This window comes from Hyla sarda, chromosome 8 (assembly GCF_029499605.1).
Source record: "Hyla sarda isolate aHylSar1 chromosome 8, aHylSar1.hap1, whole genome shotgun sequence".
Classification (NCBI taxonomy): domain Eukaryota; kingdom Metazoa; phylum Chordata; class Amphibia; order Anura; family Hylidae; genus Hyla; species Hyla sarda.
Window position 1 is genome coordinate 205,521,771 of NC_079196.1, and position 16,158 is coordinate 205,537,928.

Consider the following 16,158-nt stretch of genomic DNA (forward strand, 5'->3'; position numbering starts at 1 on the left):
GGTTAGCGGGTCTGACCAGGGTGCTGCATGGAGGTGAACGACATGAGCGCTCCGGGGAGGAGCAGGGACCCGGAGCGCTCGGTGTAACAGAACCCCCCTCCCTTGGGTCTCCCCCTCTTTTTGGAGCCCAGGAACCTGTGAATGAGCTCCTCGTCGAGGATATTATCCTCGGGTTCCCAAGACCTCTCTTAGAGGCCACAATTCGCCCGATCTACGAGAAGATTTTTTTTCACCTCTGACCACTTTGGAGGCGAGGATTTCCTTTACAGTGAAGACATCAGAGGAGCCAGAGACAGGAGCTGGAGTAGTAACCTTGGGGGAAAAGCGGTTAAGAACGAGAGGTTTGAGAAGTGAAACATGAAAGGAGTTAGGAATACGGAGAGAAGGGGGAAGAAGAAGTTTGTAGGAGACAGGATTGATTTGACTCTTGATTTTAAATGGTCCAAGGTAACGTGGGCCCAGCTTGTAGCTGGGAACGCGGAAGCGGATATACTTGGCAGAGAGCCACACTTTGTCCCCAGGAGCGAAGACAGGAGGAGTTCTTCTCTTCTTATCGGCATGTCTCTTCATACGAGACGAGGCCAGTAGGAGCGACTTTTGAGTCTCCTTCCAGATAACAGAGAAGTCCCGGGTAACTTCATCTACAGCAGGCAATCCAGAAGAAGTGGGAATGGGGAAGGGGGGCAGAGGGTGATGGCCGTACACCACAAAGAACGGGGATTTGGCAGAGGATTCCGAATTTTTGAAATTGTACGAGAATTCAGCCCAGAGTAGAAGGTCGACCCAATTTTCTTGGCGGGAGGAGACAAAATGTCGCAAATAGTCACCAAGAATCTGGTTTACTCTCTCTACTTGTCCATTGGATTGGGGGTGATAGGAGGACGAGAAATTTAATTTGATTTTTAATTGGTTACAGAGAGCTCTCCAAAATTTCGACACAGTTTGAACGCCTCTATCCGAGACGATATGCGTGGGAAGCCCGTGGAGGCGAAAAATATGCAGAAAAAATTGCTTTGCCAATTGTGGCGCAGAAGGATGACCTGGAAGCGGAATGAAGTGTGCCATTTTAGAGAAACGATCAACGACCATCCAGATGACGGTGTTGCCATGGGATACAGGCAGATCCGTAATAAAATCCATGGCAATTTGGGACCATGGCTGCTCGGGAACGGGTAAAGGAAGGAGGAGTCCAGCAGGCTTCTGGCGAGGGGTTTTATCCCGGGCGCAAACTGTACAGGCCCGAATGAAATCAGTGACGTCACCCTCCAGCGTAGGCCGCCAATGCAAACGAGAAATAAGCTGGATGGACTTCTTGATGCCAGCATGGCCAGCAAGGTGAGAGGAATTTCCCCATTTGAGGATCTTGATGTGCTGGCGTGGAGGGACAAAGGTCTTTCCAGGAGGAGTTTGTCCAATAGAAGCTGGAGCAGAGGAGTCCAGGCACTCAGGAGGTACGGTATGCTGCAGAGGGACTTCAGATTCGGTGGCATCAGAGGAATGTGAGAGGGCGTCAGCCCTGACGTTTTTGTCTGCAGGACAAAAGTGAATCTCGAAGTTAAAGCGGGCAAAAGACAACGACCATCTAGCCTTGCGAGGATTCAGACGCTGGGCAGACTGGAGGTACGAGAGATTCTTGTGGTCAGTGTAAATGACAATGGGGTGTTTGGAACCCTCCAATAGATGCCTCCATTCTTCGAGTGCTAACTTGATGGCTAGAAGTTCACGATCCCCAATGGAGTAATTTTTTTCTGCCGGAGAGAAAGTTTTAGAAAAGAAACCACAAGTAATATTACATCCGGTAGAGGTTTTTTTGGGAGAAGTACGGCTCCAGCTCCGACTGAGGAGGCGTTCACTTCCAGCAAGAAAGGTTTCAATGGATCAGGTCTGGACAGCACTGGAGCAGAAGCGAAGGCAGTTTTGAGGCGATTGATTTAGGGTTGGCATTCTTCCTGGTCAGGACCACAATAGGGGCCACAATGGTGGAAAAATGGGGAATAAACTGTCGGTAGTAGTTGGCAAATCCCAGAAAGCGTTGGATAGTCCAGAAGGGCGTGGCCAATCTAAAACCGCAGACAGTTGTCTGGGTCCATTTGAAGCCCTTGGCCAGAGACTAGGTAACCTAGGAAAGGAAGAGATTTGCATTCAAAGAGACATTTTTCCATTTTGGCATACAGGTGATTTTCACGGAGTCTCTGGAGTACTAGGCGGACATGACGACGGTGTTCCTCTAGACTAGAGGAGAAAATCAAGATGTCGTCTAGGTAAACCACAACACAGGTATATAACAAGTCCCGGAATATCTCATTAATGAAGACTGACCCAAAGGGGGGGGGTACTGTTACGCCGAGCGCTCCGGGTCCCTGCTCCTCCCCAGAGCGCTCGCAGCGTTCACCTCCATGCAGCGCCCCGGTCAGACCCGCTGACCGGGAGCTCTGCATTAGTGTCACCGGCGGGGATGCGACCCGCGTAGCGTAGCACGCGGCTCGCATCCCAATCCCCTCACCTGTCCCGTCCTCCGTCTGCTCAGTCCCGGCGCGCGCGGCCCCGCTCCCCAGGGCGAGCGCGCGCCGGCTCTCTGAGATTTAAAGGGCCAGTGCGCCATTGATTGGCGTCTGGCCCAATCAGTACATTCACCTGTGTCCTCATTATATAAACCCCCTTCCCCTTCCTGGTATCGCCGGGTCTTGTTGCCTCAGTGCCAGTGAAAGCGTTCTTGTGTATGTTCCAAGCCAGTGTTCCAGACCCTCTGCTGTTGCCCCTGACTACGATCCTTGCTGCCTGCCCTGACCTTCTGCTACGTCCGACCTTGCTCTTGCCTTGTCCCTTGTACCGCGCCTGTCTCAGCCGTCAGCTGGGGTTGAGTCGCTATCGGGTGGAACGATCTGGGGGTTACCTGCCGCTGCAAGTCCATCCCGCTTTGCGGTGGGCTCTGGTGAAAACCAGTAACTTCTTAGACTCCGTTCCCCTGGTACGGCCCACGTCATCACCCCACTGACACAGAGGATCCACCACCAGTATCTTCAATGCTTACCTATCCGGATCCTGACAAGCTCTATACAGTGGCATGACCTCTAGCTATGCAGCCAAGCATTTGTTTTGCTTTCTCTGCTGCCTAGCTGCACTCACTTAACCCCTTCCCGACCTATGACATACCTGTACATCATGAGTGGGAAGGTGTTCCCGACCCATGACATACAGGTACGTCATGAACATTTTTGCCGCTACTCGTGGCATCCCGCAGCGCCCGGTAAGATGGTGGCTATCATTGATAGCCAGCCATCTTACCATGTGACCATGGGGGGTTTCATCCCCCCCCCCCCCCCCCAGTCAAATCTGACTAGCTGATAGCAGCGTTTCGCTATCAGAATACTTAGCAGCGCGGTGTGTGAGTCCGGATCACGGGGATCGGGACACACACCGCTCTGCTAAGTGTCCCTTACCCATCCCCCGACATCACTTACCCGGCCATGCGGTGTCCCGAGCGGTCCCGGCGCGAGTGGCGTCCTCCAGGCGGTCCCGGCGGTGGTGTGTCCCGGCGGTGAGTTTCCGGCAGCAGTGCGGCATCTTCATTGGCAGCAGTGAGATCGCCGTAAAGCGATCTCACCGCTGCCTCTGAGAGTTTCAAAACTGCAAATCCCAGCATGCCCAGACAGCCTTTGGCTATCTGTGCATGCTGGGAGTTGCAGTTTTGCAACATCTGGAGGTCCACAGTTTGGAGACCACTGAATAATGGTCTCCAATATGTGCTCTTCCAGATGTTGCAAAACTACAAATCTCAGCATGCTCAGTCTGTCCAGGCATGCTGGGAGTTGTAGTTCTGTAACATCTGAAAGAGCACAGATTGGAGACCATTATACAGTGGTCTCCAAACTGTGGACCTCCAGATGTTGCAAAACTACAACTCCCAGCATACCAGACTGCCCAAGCATGCTGGAAGTTGTAGTTCGGCAACATCTGATCCTTCAGATATTGCCAAATTACAACTTCCAGCATGCCTGGGCAGTCTGGGCATGCTGGGAGTTGTAGTTTTGCAACAAGTGGAGGCACCCTAGTTGGGAAACATTGTCCCTTTCCTACCTCAGTGTCTCCAGCTGTTGCAATTGTTGCAAAACTATAACTCCCACCATGCACTGACAGACCATGCATGCTGGGAGTTGTAGTTTTGCAACAGCTGGAGGCACACTGGTTTGGAAACACTAAGTTTGGTTGCAAAACACTTGAAAGTTTATTACTTAATTTAGTGTTTCCAAACCAGTGTGCCTCCAGCTGTTGCAAAACTACAACTCCCAGCATGTACGGACAGCCAAAGGGCATGCTGGGAGTTGTAGTTTTGCAACAGCTGGATGTTTGCCCCCTCCCCCCAATGTGAATGTACAGGGTACACTCACATGGGCGGAGGTTTACAGTGAGTGCTGCAAGTTTGAGATGGAGTAAATTTTGCGCTGCAGATCAAACTCCCAGCGGCAAACTTGCTGTGAACCTCTGCCCATGTGACTGTACCCTAAAAACACTACACTACACTTACACTAACCTAAAATAAAAAGTAAAAAACACTACATATACACATACCCCTACACAGCCCCCCTCCCCCCAAAAAAAGAAAAACGTCTGGTACGCTACTGTTTCTAAAAACGGAGCCTCCAGCTGTTGAAAAACAACAACTCCCAGTATTGACGGACAGCCATTGACTGTCCAGGCATGCTGGGAGTTTTGCAACAGCTGGAGGCACCCTGTTTGGGAATCATTGGCATAGAATACCCCTATGCAAATCCCAAATCCCTCAAATGCGCATGGCGCTCTCTCACTTTGGAGCCCTGTCGTATTTCAGGGCAACAGTTTTGGGACACATATGGGGTATCTCCGTACTCGGGAGAAATTGCCTTACAAATTTTGGGGGGCTTTTTCTTCTTTAACCACTTATGAAAAGGTGAAGTTGGGGTCTACACCAGCATGTTAGTGTATAAAAATAAAAAATTTTACACTGACATGCTGGTGTTGCCCTATACTTTTCATTTTCACAAGAGGTAAAAGGGAAAAAAGACCCTCAAAAATTCTAATGCAATTTCTCTCGACTACGGAGATACCCCATATGTGGGCGCAAAGTGCTCTGGGGGTGCACAACAAGGCTCAGAAGGGAGAGTGCACCATGTACATTTGAGGTGATTTGCACAGAGGTGGCTGATTGTTACAGCAGTTCTGACATAAACGCAAAACAATAAATATCCATATGTGACCCCATTTTGGAAACTACACCCTCACGGAATGTAATAAGGGGTGCAGTGAGCATTTACACCCCACTGGTGTATGATAGATTTTTGGAACAGTGGTCTGTGAAAATGGAAAATACAATTTTTCATTTGCACAGTCCACTTTTTCAAATATCTGTCAAACGCCAGTGGGGTGTAAATGCTCACTGCACCTCTTATTAAATTCCATGAGGAGTGTAGTTTCCAAAATGGGGTCACATGTGGGGGGGGTCCACTATTCTGGCACCACAGGGGCTTCCTAAATGGGACATGCCCCCCAAAAACCCTTTCAGAAAAACTCACTCTCCAAAATCCCATTGTCGCTCCTTCCCTTCTGAGCCCTCTAGTGCACCCGCCGAACACTTGACATACACATATGAGGTATTTCCATACTCGAGAGAAATTGGGTTACAAATTTTAGGGTGATTTCTCTCCTTTTACCCCTTGTAAAAATTCAAAAATTGGGTCTACAAGAACATGCGAGATGAAGATTTAGAATTTTCTCCTTCACTTTGCTGCTATTCCTGTGAAACACCGAAAGGGTTAAAACACTTACTGAATGTCATTTTGAATACTTTGGGGGGTGCAGTTTTTATAATGGGGTAATTTATATGGTATTTTTAATATGAAGACCCTTAAAATCCACTTCCAACCTGAACTGGTCCCTGAAAAAGTACGATTTTGAAAATCTTGAGAAAAATTGGAAAATTGCTGCGGAACTTTGAAGCCCTCTGGTGTCTTCCAAAAGTAAAAACTTGTCAATTTTTTGATGCAAACATAAAGTAGACATATTGTATTTGAATCAATATGTAATTTATTTGGAATATCCATTTTCCTTACAAGCAGAGACTTTCAAAGTTAGAAAAATGCAAAATTTTCTAAATTTTCATGAAATTTTTAGATTTTTTACCTAGAAAGGATGCAAATATTAGTGAAATGTTACCAATAACATAAAGTAGAATATGTCACGAAAAAACAATCTCAGAATCAGAATGATAAGTAAAAGCATCCCAGAGTTATTAATGTTTAAAGTAACAGTGGTCAGATTTTCAAAAAATGCCAAGGTCCTGAAGGTGAAAATGGGCTGGGTCATGAAGGGGTTAAAGGGGTACTCTGGTGAAAACATTTTTTCTTTTAAATCAACTGGTGCCAGAAAGTTAAACATATTTGAAAATTACTTCTATTAAAAAATCTTAATCCTTCCTGTACTTATTAGCTGCTGAATTCTACAGAGGAAATAATTTTCTTTTTTGAATTTTCTCTGATGACATCATGAGCACAGTGCTCTTTGCTGACATCATTATAATAATAATAACTCTTTATTTATTGTTGTCCTTAGTGGGATTTGAACCCAAGGCCCCAGCCCTGCATGGCAGCAGTGCTAACCACTGAGCCACCATGCTGCCCTTAGCATACATCTGCTATGCACGGTTGCTAAAATGGACAGAGATGTCAGCAGAGAGCACTGTAGTCGTGATGTCATCAGTGTTCCAAAAAGAAAGGAATTTCCTCTGCAGCATTCAGCAGCTAATAAGTACTGGAAGGATTAAGATTTTTTAATAGAAGTAATTTACAAATATGTTTAACTTTCTGGCACCAGTTGATTTAAAAGAAAAAAGGTTTTCACCGGAGTACCCCTTTAATACTGCTGATACAATAGTCAAAACGAAATTGTTTTTCACCATCATTGCCTTAAAATAAGTCTTTCTAAAAGTTCCAAAACTTTGCTTTTATTATAAGAATACTAGAAGAATTATAGATTCTTAAAGGGGTACTCCCGTGGAAAACTTTTTTCTTTTTTTTTTTTAATCAACTGGTGCCAGAAAGTTAAACAGATTTGTAAATTACTTCTATTAAAAAAATCTTAATCCTTCCAGTACTTTTTAGAGGCTATATACTACAGGAGAAATGCTTTTCTTTTTGGATTTCTCTGATGTCTCAACCACAGTGCTCTCTCGTGTCCTCTGCTGTCCTTTTTTGGAACTGTCCAGAGCAGGAGAAAATCCCCATAGCAAACATATGCTGCTCTGGACAGTTCCTAAAATGGACAGCAGAGGTCAGCAGAGAGCAATGTGGTCATGACATCAGAGAAAACCAAAAAGAAATAATAAATGCTAACATGTCCAATGACAAAGTTGCAGACTCTTATTGAATGTCTGTGCTCATTTTCAGGATCTAACACTGGAAGTATGGCTTTGACCCATGATCTCTGTTATTCCATTGTGGATTTACATCTTCTTCTCGAAAACCATGACTCTTACTCATCTGCCCTTTGGTACTTCAGTTTTGTGATGTCCATTGTGATCTGCCTGGTGGGATTGGTAGGAAATGCAGTTGTTATCTGTTTTCTTGGATTTATCATGAAGAAACACAAGTCTAGATACTGGTTTCTGAATTTGGCCATTGCTGATTTCTTGGCTTATATGTTCTTACCGCTACATATCATCTCAGATCTTAAAGGCACCTGGACATTCGGACCGCATATGTGTAAACTTTTTATCTTCTCTTTAAGTGCTAATATGTACGCTAGTATTTACATTCTTATTGCTTTAAATATTGCCAGAGTGTTATCTGTAGCAAAACCTATATATCATCTCAAATTCATCACCCAACGTGTTTCTTTTTGGATTTGTATTTTAATCTGGTTTATCACAGCTGTTTTGCCTCCCAATGTTCTTCCATGCTGGTGAAATGAAAATTGGAGAATTCACATTATGTAGCTACTTAGGTAGTAAGACCTTTGATACTGCAATAGTCAACAATGGGTATAATGTGAGTAGTGAGAATGGTACAAAAAACATCTTACTCTCCAGCATCTACACCAAGTTGAGCCCCTACATCCAACAATGCTCATCTGGCACATGTTGTGGTGGTGAGGAGACTCTCAATTTTTGGAAACATTTGATGTTTACTTCAAAGCGGTTTGTGTTACCTTTCTTTATTTTTGGATATTTTATTCCCCTTGGCATTGTAATAATTAGCAATATCACTATAGCTGTGCATGTGAGAACATCCAAGACTGTTAACCCCCACAGGCTCTATCGAATAGTTCTCATAATCATTGTGGTGTATTTTATAACATGGACTCCAGTAGTCATAGCTGAGATTGTGTTATTTATTGCTGCTCACAACATGAATCTCATAACCATGTTCAATGTCCTCACATTTATGCCGCTCTTGATCAACATTGCTTATCTAAACAGCTGCCTGAACCCTATTCTGTATGTCTTGAGTGGTGGGCAGATGCGAACAAGACTTTCTCATTTCATAAGTAGCATTAGAAGTTCAGTAGCTACACAGGAATAGGCAACATTACATCATGTTAATTCACTATGGTCTCATAGAATGAACACAAACTATATTTACTGTATTTGAATCAACATCAGCTGTTCTGTAGTATGCTCGTGTTGTGCCATTGGCTTTTTTGTTGTTGTTTTTCTGACTACCTAATGTGTAATGCTTTTGCTTTGGGAGATGCGTATTCTTTGGAAAAGAGTAGATGGAGCAGTCATAACACTGAACAAATTAATGGCAAAAAGGAAGGGAAATTCTCACTTACAAGGGTGTTTTGTCCCACTTGCAAACTTGTTCATGAGCTGAGTCTGGTATAGCACCTCATTCAAATTAATAGGGCTGAGCTACAATATTAAACAAGGCTCATAGACAAACGTGGTAAACAACTTCCCTCCATTATAGTGATTCCTAACATATTTGTAAATCATTTCATTCACCAACATGACTCTTTACCCTAGGGGTAAACACTGTAAAGTCTTGATCACTAGATGTCCCTGGTAACAGAGACATCAATACACAACATGAAAAGTGTGGGCATGGCTTAGCTTGTGCTATATGCAGGAGAGAGAGAGTGAGAGCATGGGACCTGTGTTTACAATCTTTGAGCCTGCCTGGCTTCTACAGAGGATTCACAATGTGAATGTAAGGTAAATCATCAAGGCTTTCTTTTTATCTCTCACCACCCACAATATTTTGGGCAGTTGTTCCTTGTGTTTAACTACTGTATGCATACAGTGCTGTCCCTAAAAGTATACTCCCCTCTCCCACTTTTCTTTATCTTTGTTGTCATCATCGGTAGCAGCAATTGAGTGCTTAGTGTAAATCCTTCCTTGCGGTGCTGCTGTTTATTTTCATTTCTGCTCACACAGGACTTTAAAAACTCAGTGTATCAATCTAGCATTATGAAGAAAGAATATGCAAAGCAGCTCTCACACACCTTTTCTAGGTAGCTTCCCCATGAAGTCAATGTTTTGCTCCAACTAGGTGTCTTAAAGCACAACTGTCACATCACATAACCCTACATAATTGTGCACAGTGTGTGAAAGTAGTCTAAATGTGTAATGCAACCATACCTTTGGCTGTTTATTCTGTTTCTCTATGTTTATTAAAATTACCTTATCAGGCAGTCAGGAACAGTCGTAGAGGCGTGGCCAGGGGTCCGCAATGCCCTAGGGCTGCCACGCTTATGTCATTTATTGCTTTACCGCTATGTGACTGACACACAGGTCAACCACACCAAAAATACAACTCGTGCGCTGTAATCTGAGTGATGGCACATGCACAGTGGACCTGTTTGTCAATCACACAGAGGCAAAGCAATGACTGGGGCAGAGAGAGGCATGGTAGCCCTGGGGCATTGAGGAAAAAGGGAGAATTAAAGAAATAAAGTAGATAACTAATACCAATAAAGCAAGTCCTTACATATAAAATTAAGAAATAGCTGCTGGGATCTGTAGATCACTGTCTATGTAGAGGACAGGAGCTTCTTGAGGGTCCTGTACAGTGCACAGTGTCCCAAAATAGTAATGGAGCCGCCCTCACCTGGTGTCCAAAAGAGCAGCTAACCCTGGCACAAGGAAAGAGTAGTAAAGAACATGAAGTACCTCCCTAGACTGTAGACGGCGCCACCAGACAGCCAGTCAGTGCATTCAGGTGTTTTACCAATGAAATGTCCATTCTGATTGGTCTGTTCTTCCAGCCATCTACACTTTTTACAGATCTGGACATAGTTTGGTGAGTCTGGCTACAAGTTACAATGGTCCAGAAAAGACTAGCGTATGTTAAAAAATTTTTAGGTCATTCTAAGTTGAGGGACCACTATACCAGGCTCACGGTATGTATTATCATCACCTCCTATTTTATTCTTTAATAAAAACTTAAAGAGATTTATCAAAACCTGTGCAGCAGAAAAGTGTGCCAAAGTTAGCCATAAATTAGATGACACTATTACTAGGGAAGGGAACCCAAACAAAGATTTTGCCCAGGAACTTCCTGCCATGTCAACAAAACTTATGGTACTTAATGTAGCATGTAATTTCAAATACATATATACTAATGTATTTGATAAATCAATCAACCACACTTACATGCTAGTTGACTTGAGAAATCCAAAGCAAGTGAGTTAAAGGTTCCTGAGGAACAATAAAAGGTGTGAATAAAATTTCAAACAGATATTTACAAAAACAATCACCGAATTTGATGGACTCTTACTAAATGTCTGTGCTCATTTTTTAGGATCTAACACTGGAAATATGGCTTTGTCCCATGATCTCTGTTATTCCATTGTGGATATACATCTTCTCCTTGAATACCATGACTCATCTGCACTTCAGTACTTCAATTTTGTGATGTCCATTGTGACCTGCCTGGTGGGATTGGTGGGAAATGCAGTTGTCATCTGTTTTATTGGATTTATTATCAAGAAACACAAATCTAAATACTGGTTTCTGAATTTGGCCATTGCTGACTTCTTGTCTCTCCTCATCTTACCCCTTCACGCCATCTCAACTCTTAAGGGCACCTGGACATTCGGGCCGCACATGTGTAAACTTTATATCTTCTCTTTATTTGCTAATATGTATGCCAGTATTTACATTCTTATCGCCTTAAATATCACCAGAGTATTGTCTGTAGCAAAACCAATGTTCCACCTCAGATTTATCTCCCAACGTGTTTCTGTATTGATTTGTTCCTTAATCTGGTTTATTACAATACTGTTTACTCTCCCAGTGTTCTACTATGCTGGTGAAGTAAAAATTGGGGAAGTGATACTTTGCAACTTTGTGGAGGATAACATCTTAGGTACTGTAGTCAACACTGGGTATAATGTGAGTAGTGAGAATGCTACAAGAGACATGTACACCAAGTTGAGCCCCTACATTGAACAATGCTCATCTGACACATGTTGTGGTGGTGAGGAGACTCTCATTTTGTGGACCCATTTCAAACTTATGTTAAAGTGGTTTGTGATACCTCTATTTACAATTGGATATTTTATTCCCTTTGGTGTTGTAATGATTTGCAATATCACTATAGCTGTACATGTGAGAAAATCCAAGACTGTTAATCCCCAGAGGCTCTATCGGATCATTCTCATCATCATTATGGTGTATTTTATAACATGGACTCCACTTGTCATAGCAGAGATTGTGTTATTAATTTCGGTTCACAATATGAATCTCATAACCACGTTCAACATCTTTAAATTTCTTCCACTATTGATCAACATAACCTATACAAACAGCTGCTTGAACCCCATTGTTTATGTCTTGAGCGGTGGGCAGATGCGAACAGGAATTCTTAATTTCATAAGTAGCATCAGAAGATGCTACTAAACGGACATTGTGTCATCTGGATTCACTATGCTACCATAAAATGACCATCACCTATATGTGACCATATCAACTGTTCTGTATTTTGCCTGTGTTTCATACACCATTGCTTTGCTTCGGAATAGACAATCTAATATGTGAAGCTCATACTGTACCTTTGACTATGTATGGGAATAAACAAGGTTAACTCCATACCTGAGCCAAGTGATTGGCAGCTGGTGCAAATTCTTCGGACGTGACGTGTCATGACGTGTCAAAGTTAAGAAATGTGTGCGGGCTGTCTGCTAAATTTAAGAAAGCCTCTGCTTACCTCTCTCACTCCCTCTGCAGCCTCCAGTATCATGGCACCCAGTCTTCACCACAGACAATACGTCACATTGCTGCTCTGCCAATCAATGGCCACAGCGGTGTCCCACCTCAACCGGTAGGTAGCAATGTGACATATTGTCTGCAGCTCTTGAAGTGGACCGGGTGTTGCAATAAAAGAGGGTGTGGGGGATTTTCTTTAAAAAACAATTTGCTGGATAATCTCTTCAATGGCGGTACAGGAGTACATATAAGGTGTAGTAATTCAGGTAACCAGACCATAGCTCATAAAATGATAATTGAGTTTCAGTTTCAATCCCAAAAAACATCTCTAGACCTTCATCAGACCCTACACAACAAATTACGTGACAGAAATAGTTTGGCAAATTTATTTTAAATTTGTGTGCTTCCAGGCCTGTTAATTTTGAAAGGCTTAATAAGGGTATCCAAATTAAGTTTCTGAAAATCAAAAAATGTCATGAATTCTTGGATGCCCAAATGGTTAAGCAATGACTTGCATTTAAAAGGAGCATCTGCATAGGTCAAATCTAGAGGTCTATCATTCACGAGCATTAACTCTGATTTGTCCTAAATAAAAAGGATAAGATATCTGATTGTGGGGTCCGACTGCTGGGACCCCTGCTATCTTCGATCACGGGGTCCCAGCGTCCGGACCCCCACAGTCACATATCTTATCCCCTATCCTTTGGATAGGGGATAAGATGTCTATGGGCTGAGTAACCCTTTAATGCATAAGCTCACAAATATGGGTTAGAAGGCTCACTTGGGTTTCTACATGTATAAAGACCGAGTCTGCCCAAAAATATGCCTATACCCTAGGCAATGGTGCTCTAGGTCTTATAATTTACAACATCCAAATTAGGTAAAAAATTGATTTTATTTGTGTTGGTAAAATAATATGAAATAATAGATAAAAATAGGTACATATGCAACCAGTTAAAGCACAAGGCCCTTGTGAATGATTTTTGCAACTAGAGACAAAATAAATACACTATTCATTCACAATAATATTGTGACACATCACACAACAGGTTTACCATAGTAAATAAGGACCATTGAGTTTGATGCTTAATTGTTATACCATTTTTATTATAGGCCTGGTCCCATCCTTTTCTGACCCATTTATAAGGTCATTCACTAGTGACTGATGCAGCGATTTCCATAAAGACACATACACTACTCCACATCCTGCACCCAATAAACTCCTCCAGAATACATGTGTATTATTGGAAGGACACAGACAACTATTTCCAGTCTATCATTTATTTAATTCACTGAAGCTGGGTGATTTTATTCCTGGAAATTGAATATAAATTAAAGTCCCCTTAAAAATTCTCTAGTGCTGAAATGGTCCTTAAAGGGGTATTCCACCGAAAAAAATCTTATCTCCTATCCTATCCAAAGATGTCTGATTGCAGGGGGTCCCTCAGCTGGAGACCCCCATGATCTCCGGCGTAGCACCCCAGTAATCCGTGCATGGAGCAAACTCCACATTGACTGGCGGCTACAGCCACCATGCCCCCTCCATTCATGTCTATGGGAGGAGGCGTGAAAGCTATGTACTAGCTGTCATGCCCCCTCCCACAGACATGAATGGAGGGGCGTAGCGTGAGGTCACAAACACGGTAGCGCCAAGCTTCCATGTTCCGTACTCTGCCGCTGCCAGCCTGGAGATCGTGGGGGTCCCCAGTGGCAGGACCCCCGCAATCAGACATCTTTTCCCCTATACTTTGGCTGGGGATAAGATATTTTTCAGCGGAGTACTCCTCTAATATTATACAGTGAGCTTTCATAAAAATATATTACCGTTCAGTACCTGTCTCTAGGTGTATTTAATGTTTGTGTGAGTATAGCTGCAGCTGCAGCTTATGCTAGAATTACAATGTTAATAGGACCGCAGAGGGTGCTATGATAACTATTATTGTTAATGTGTAGTTCATCTGCTCTCTATGTTCACTCTGGTTGTTATATGTTAAGGCTATCTTTTATTTTCTATGCTCTATGTTGATTATACATAATAGTTATTACATATCTCAATTAACAGTTGTCTGTGTATTATTGAGTTTATGCTTTTAATCACTACTGAAATCTGCAACATGATATGAGAGCAAATGAATGTCAATATCTAATAGCTGCTGTAAGATTTAGCCATCACGAGATCTTTTGACACTACAGCAAGATCAATTTCCTTGTAAAGTCTACAACGTCGATGGTAAGTGGTCAGGAAGAGAGTTAATAGAGAGAAATTAAATTAGGCAGAAGTATAATGATGCCTTTCCTGGTCCTAACTGTTACTGCCTCTACTCAAATACCCCCCAGGACTTACAACAGGGCTAAAGTGTATGACAGTATGACAAGCAGAGAGTTAAAAAAAATGTATAAAGCCTATACAGTATCAAGCCAGAAAGTATATAAAACATGAATACCAGCTCACCAATAGACTAGAGGTACCAGATGACGATGAATGAATGATGGAACAAATGAACAATGATAATAGAAATCAGGAACTAAAGCAAAAAATGATAAACAGAAACAAATACAAAAATATTTTCCTAGGGAGTTATCCCTAATTTATCCCTAGATCTATCCCTGAATAATAAAACTAAAACCAAATATCACTAGAAACTAAGCAACTAGTTAACTTAATAAAAACTCAAATAGATAGAGTCGATCTGGGACTACTTGATAGGGCTCAGTTGACACTTAGTGTGGGGATGGGAGACCATTCAATCACCAGCAACCCGCCGGAATCTCTTTTAGCAGTGGTACTCTGGTGCCCTGCTCCTCCTGTGTTTACTCTACGCTGCTTGTTTGTATGTTTACACTTTGGAATGAAGGAACAAGGATTCTTTATACAATGGTGAGTGCCATCTTTATTTCTTATTTTAATGTACTGAGTAGAAATCTCAACTTGAAAATGAGCTGGCTGTCCTATTTTATTTATTAATATACCCTGGGTCATAGCTAACTCTCTGAGCTACCCACAGCTCCTGAAGGTTGCATGTTACAGGCTTACTGTTTATTGGTGTAATAGCTGTACGACAGCTGCATGCACAGGAATGGTTGCTGTGGTAACTATTGTAAATGTAGACATTATGGGGGAGATTTATTAAAAACCTATCTAGAGGAAAAGTTGCTGAGTTGGCCATTTCATTTCTGAAAAGGCCTCTGAAAAATTAAAGAAGCAATCTGATTGGTTGCTATGGGCAACTCAGCAATTTTTCCTCTGGATAGATTTTGATAAATATCTCTTTCTCTCTCTCTCTCTTTCTCTCTCTCTCTCTCTCTCTCTCTCTCTCTCTCTCTCTCTCGCAGTATCTTGTTATACCTTTTTTACTGGACTAACAGAATTTTGTAGAGACTCTGTCAACATGTGTGCACCAAGATGGAAGCCACCCACAACAACAAGACATATAACATTAGAGGACTATACTCCTGCACATCCCCAAATGTGGTCTACATAATACAATGCACCAAGTGTGATATAGGATGCTACATTGGTGAAACCAGCCGGAAACTTAACGAAAAGATGAACCTACACAGACATTCCATCAACCGCCATAAAGAAAATGACTACTGCACCCCAGTTGGGCACCCTTTTACCCAAACAGGCCACTCCATACATGACCTTACAATCAAGATACTGAGAGGGAATTTCAAAAACACACAAGAGAGAAAGACATTTGAAGCTAAAATTTTATTCCAAAAACAGGGGACTCAATGGGCATTTTAGCTTTTTATCTCATTATCAAAATTACTTATAACTTGTGCTGTACTATATTCTCTTTTACATCTCACTGTGTCCTGCTTAAAGGGGTATTCTGCCCCTAAGACATCTTATCCCCTATCCAAAGGATAGGGGATAAGATGTCTGACCGCGGGGGTCTCGCCGCAACGTCACGATACTCCAGCCCCGTGGTTGGCACCTGGCAGTTTGTGAGCTGGCAGCGCGGCATGCA

At 42.8% G+C, this 16,158-nt stretch overlaps 1 protein-coding gene across 1 annotated transcript in view; it reads left to right on the forward strand.

Annotated features, from left to right (window-relative positions):
* LOC130284453 (chemerin-like receptor 1) overlaps positions 1-12,095 on the forward strand; it is a 36,373-nt gene extending 24,278 nt beyond the window's left edge. Inside the window, exon 3 of the mRNA XM_056534809.1 lies at positions 10,776-12,095. Within this exon, the coding sequence (XP_056390784.1) occupies positions 10,793-11,875 (1,083 nt within the window). The 5' untranslated portion in view covers positions 10,776-10,792 and the 3' untranslated portion in view covers positions 11,876-12,095. The remainder of the gene's footprint in view (positions 1-10,775) is intronic.
* Positions 12,096-16,158: the final 4,063 nt, after the last annotated feature.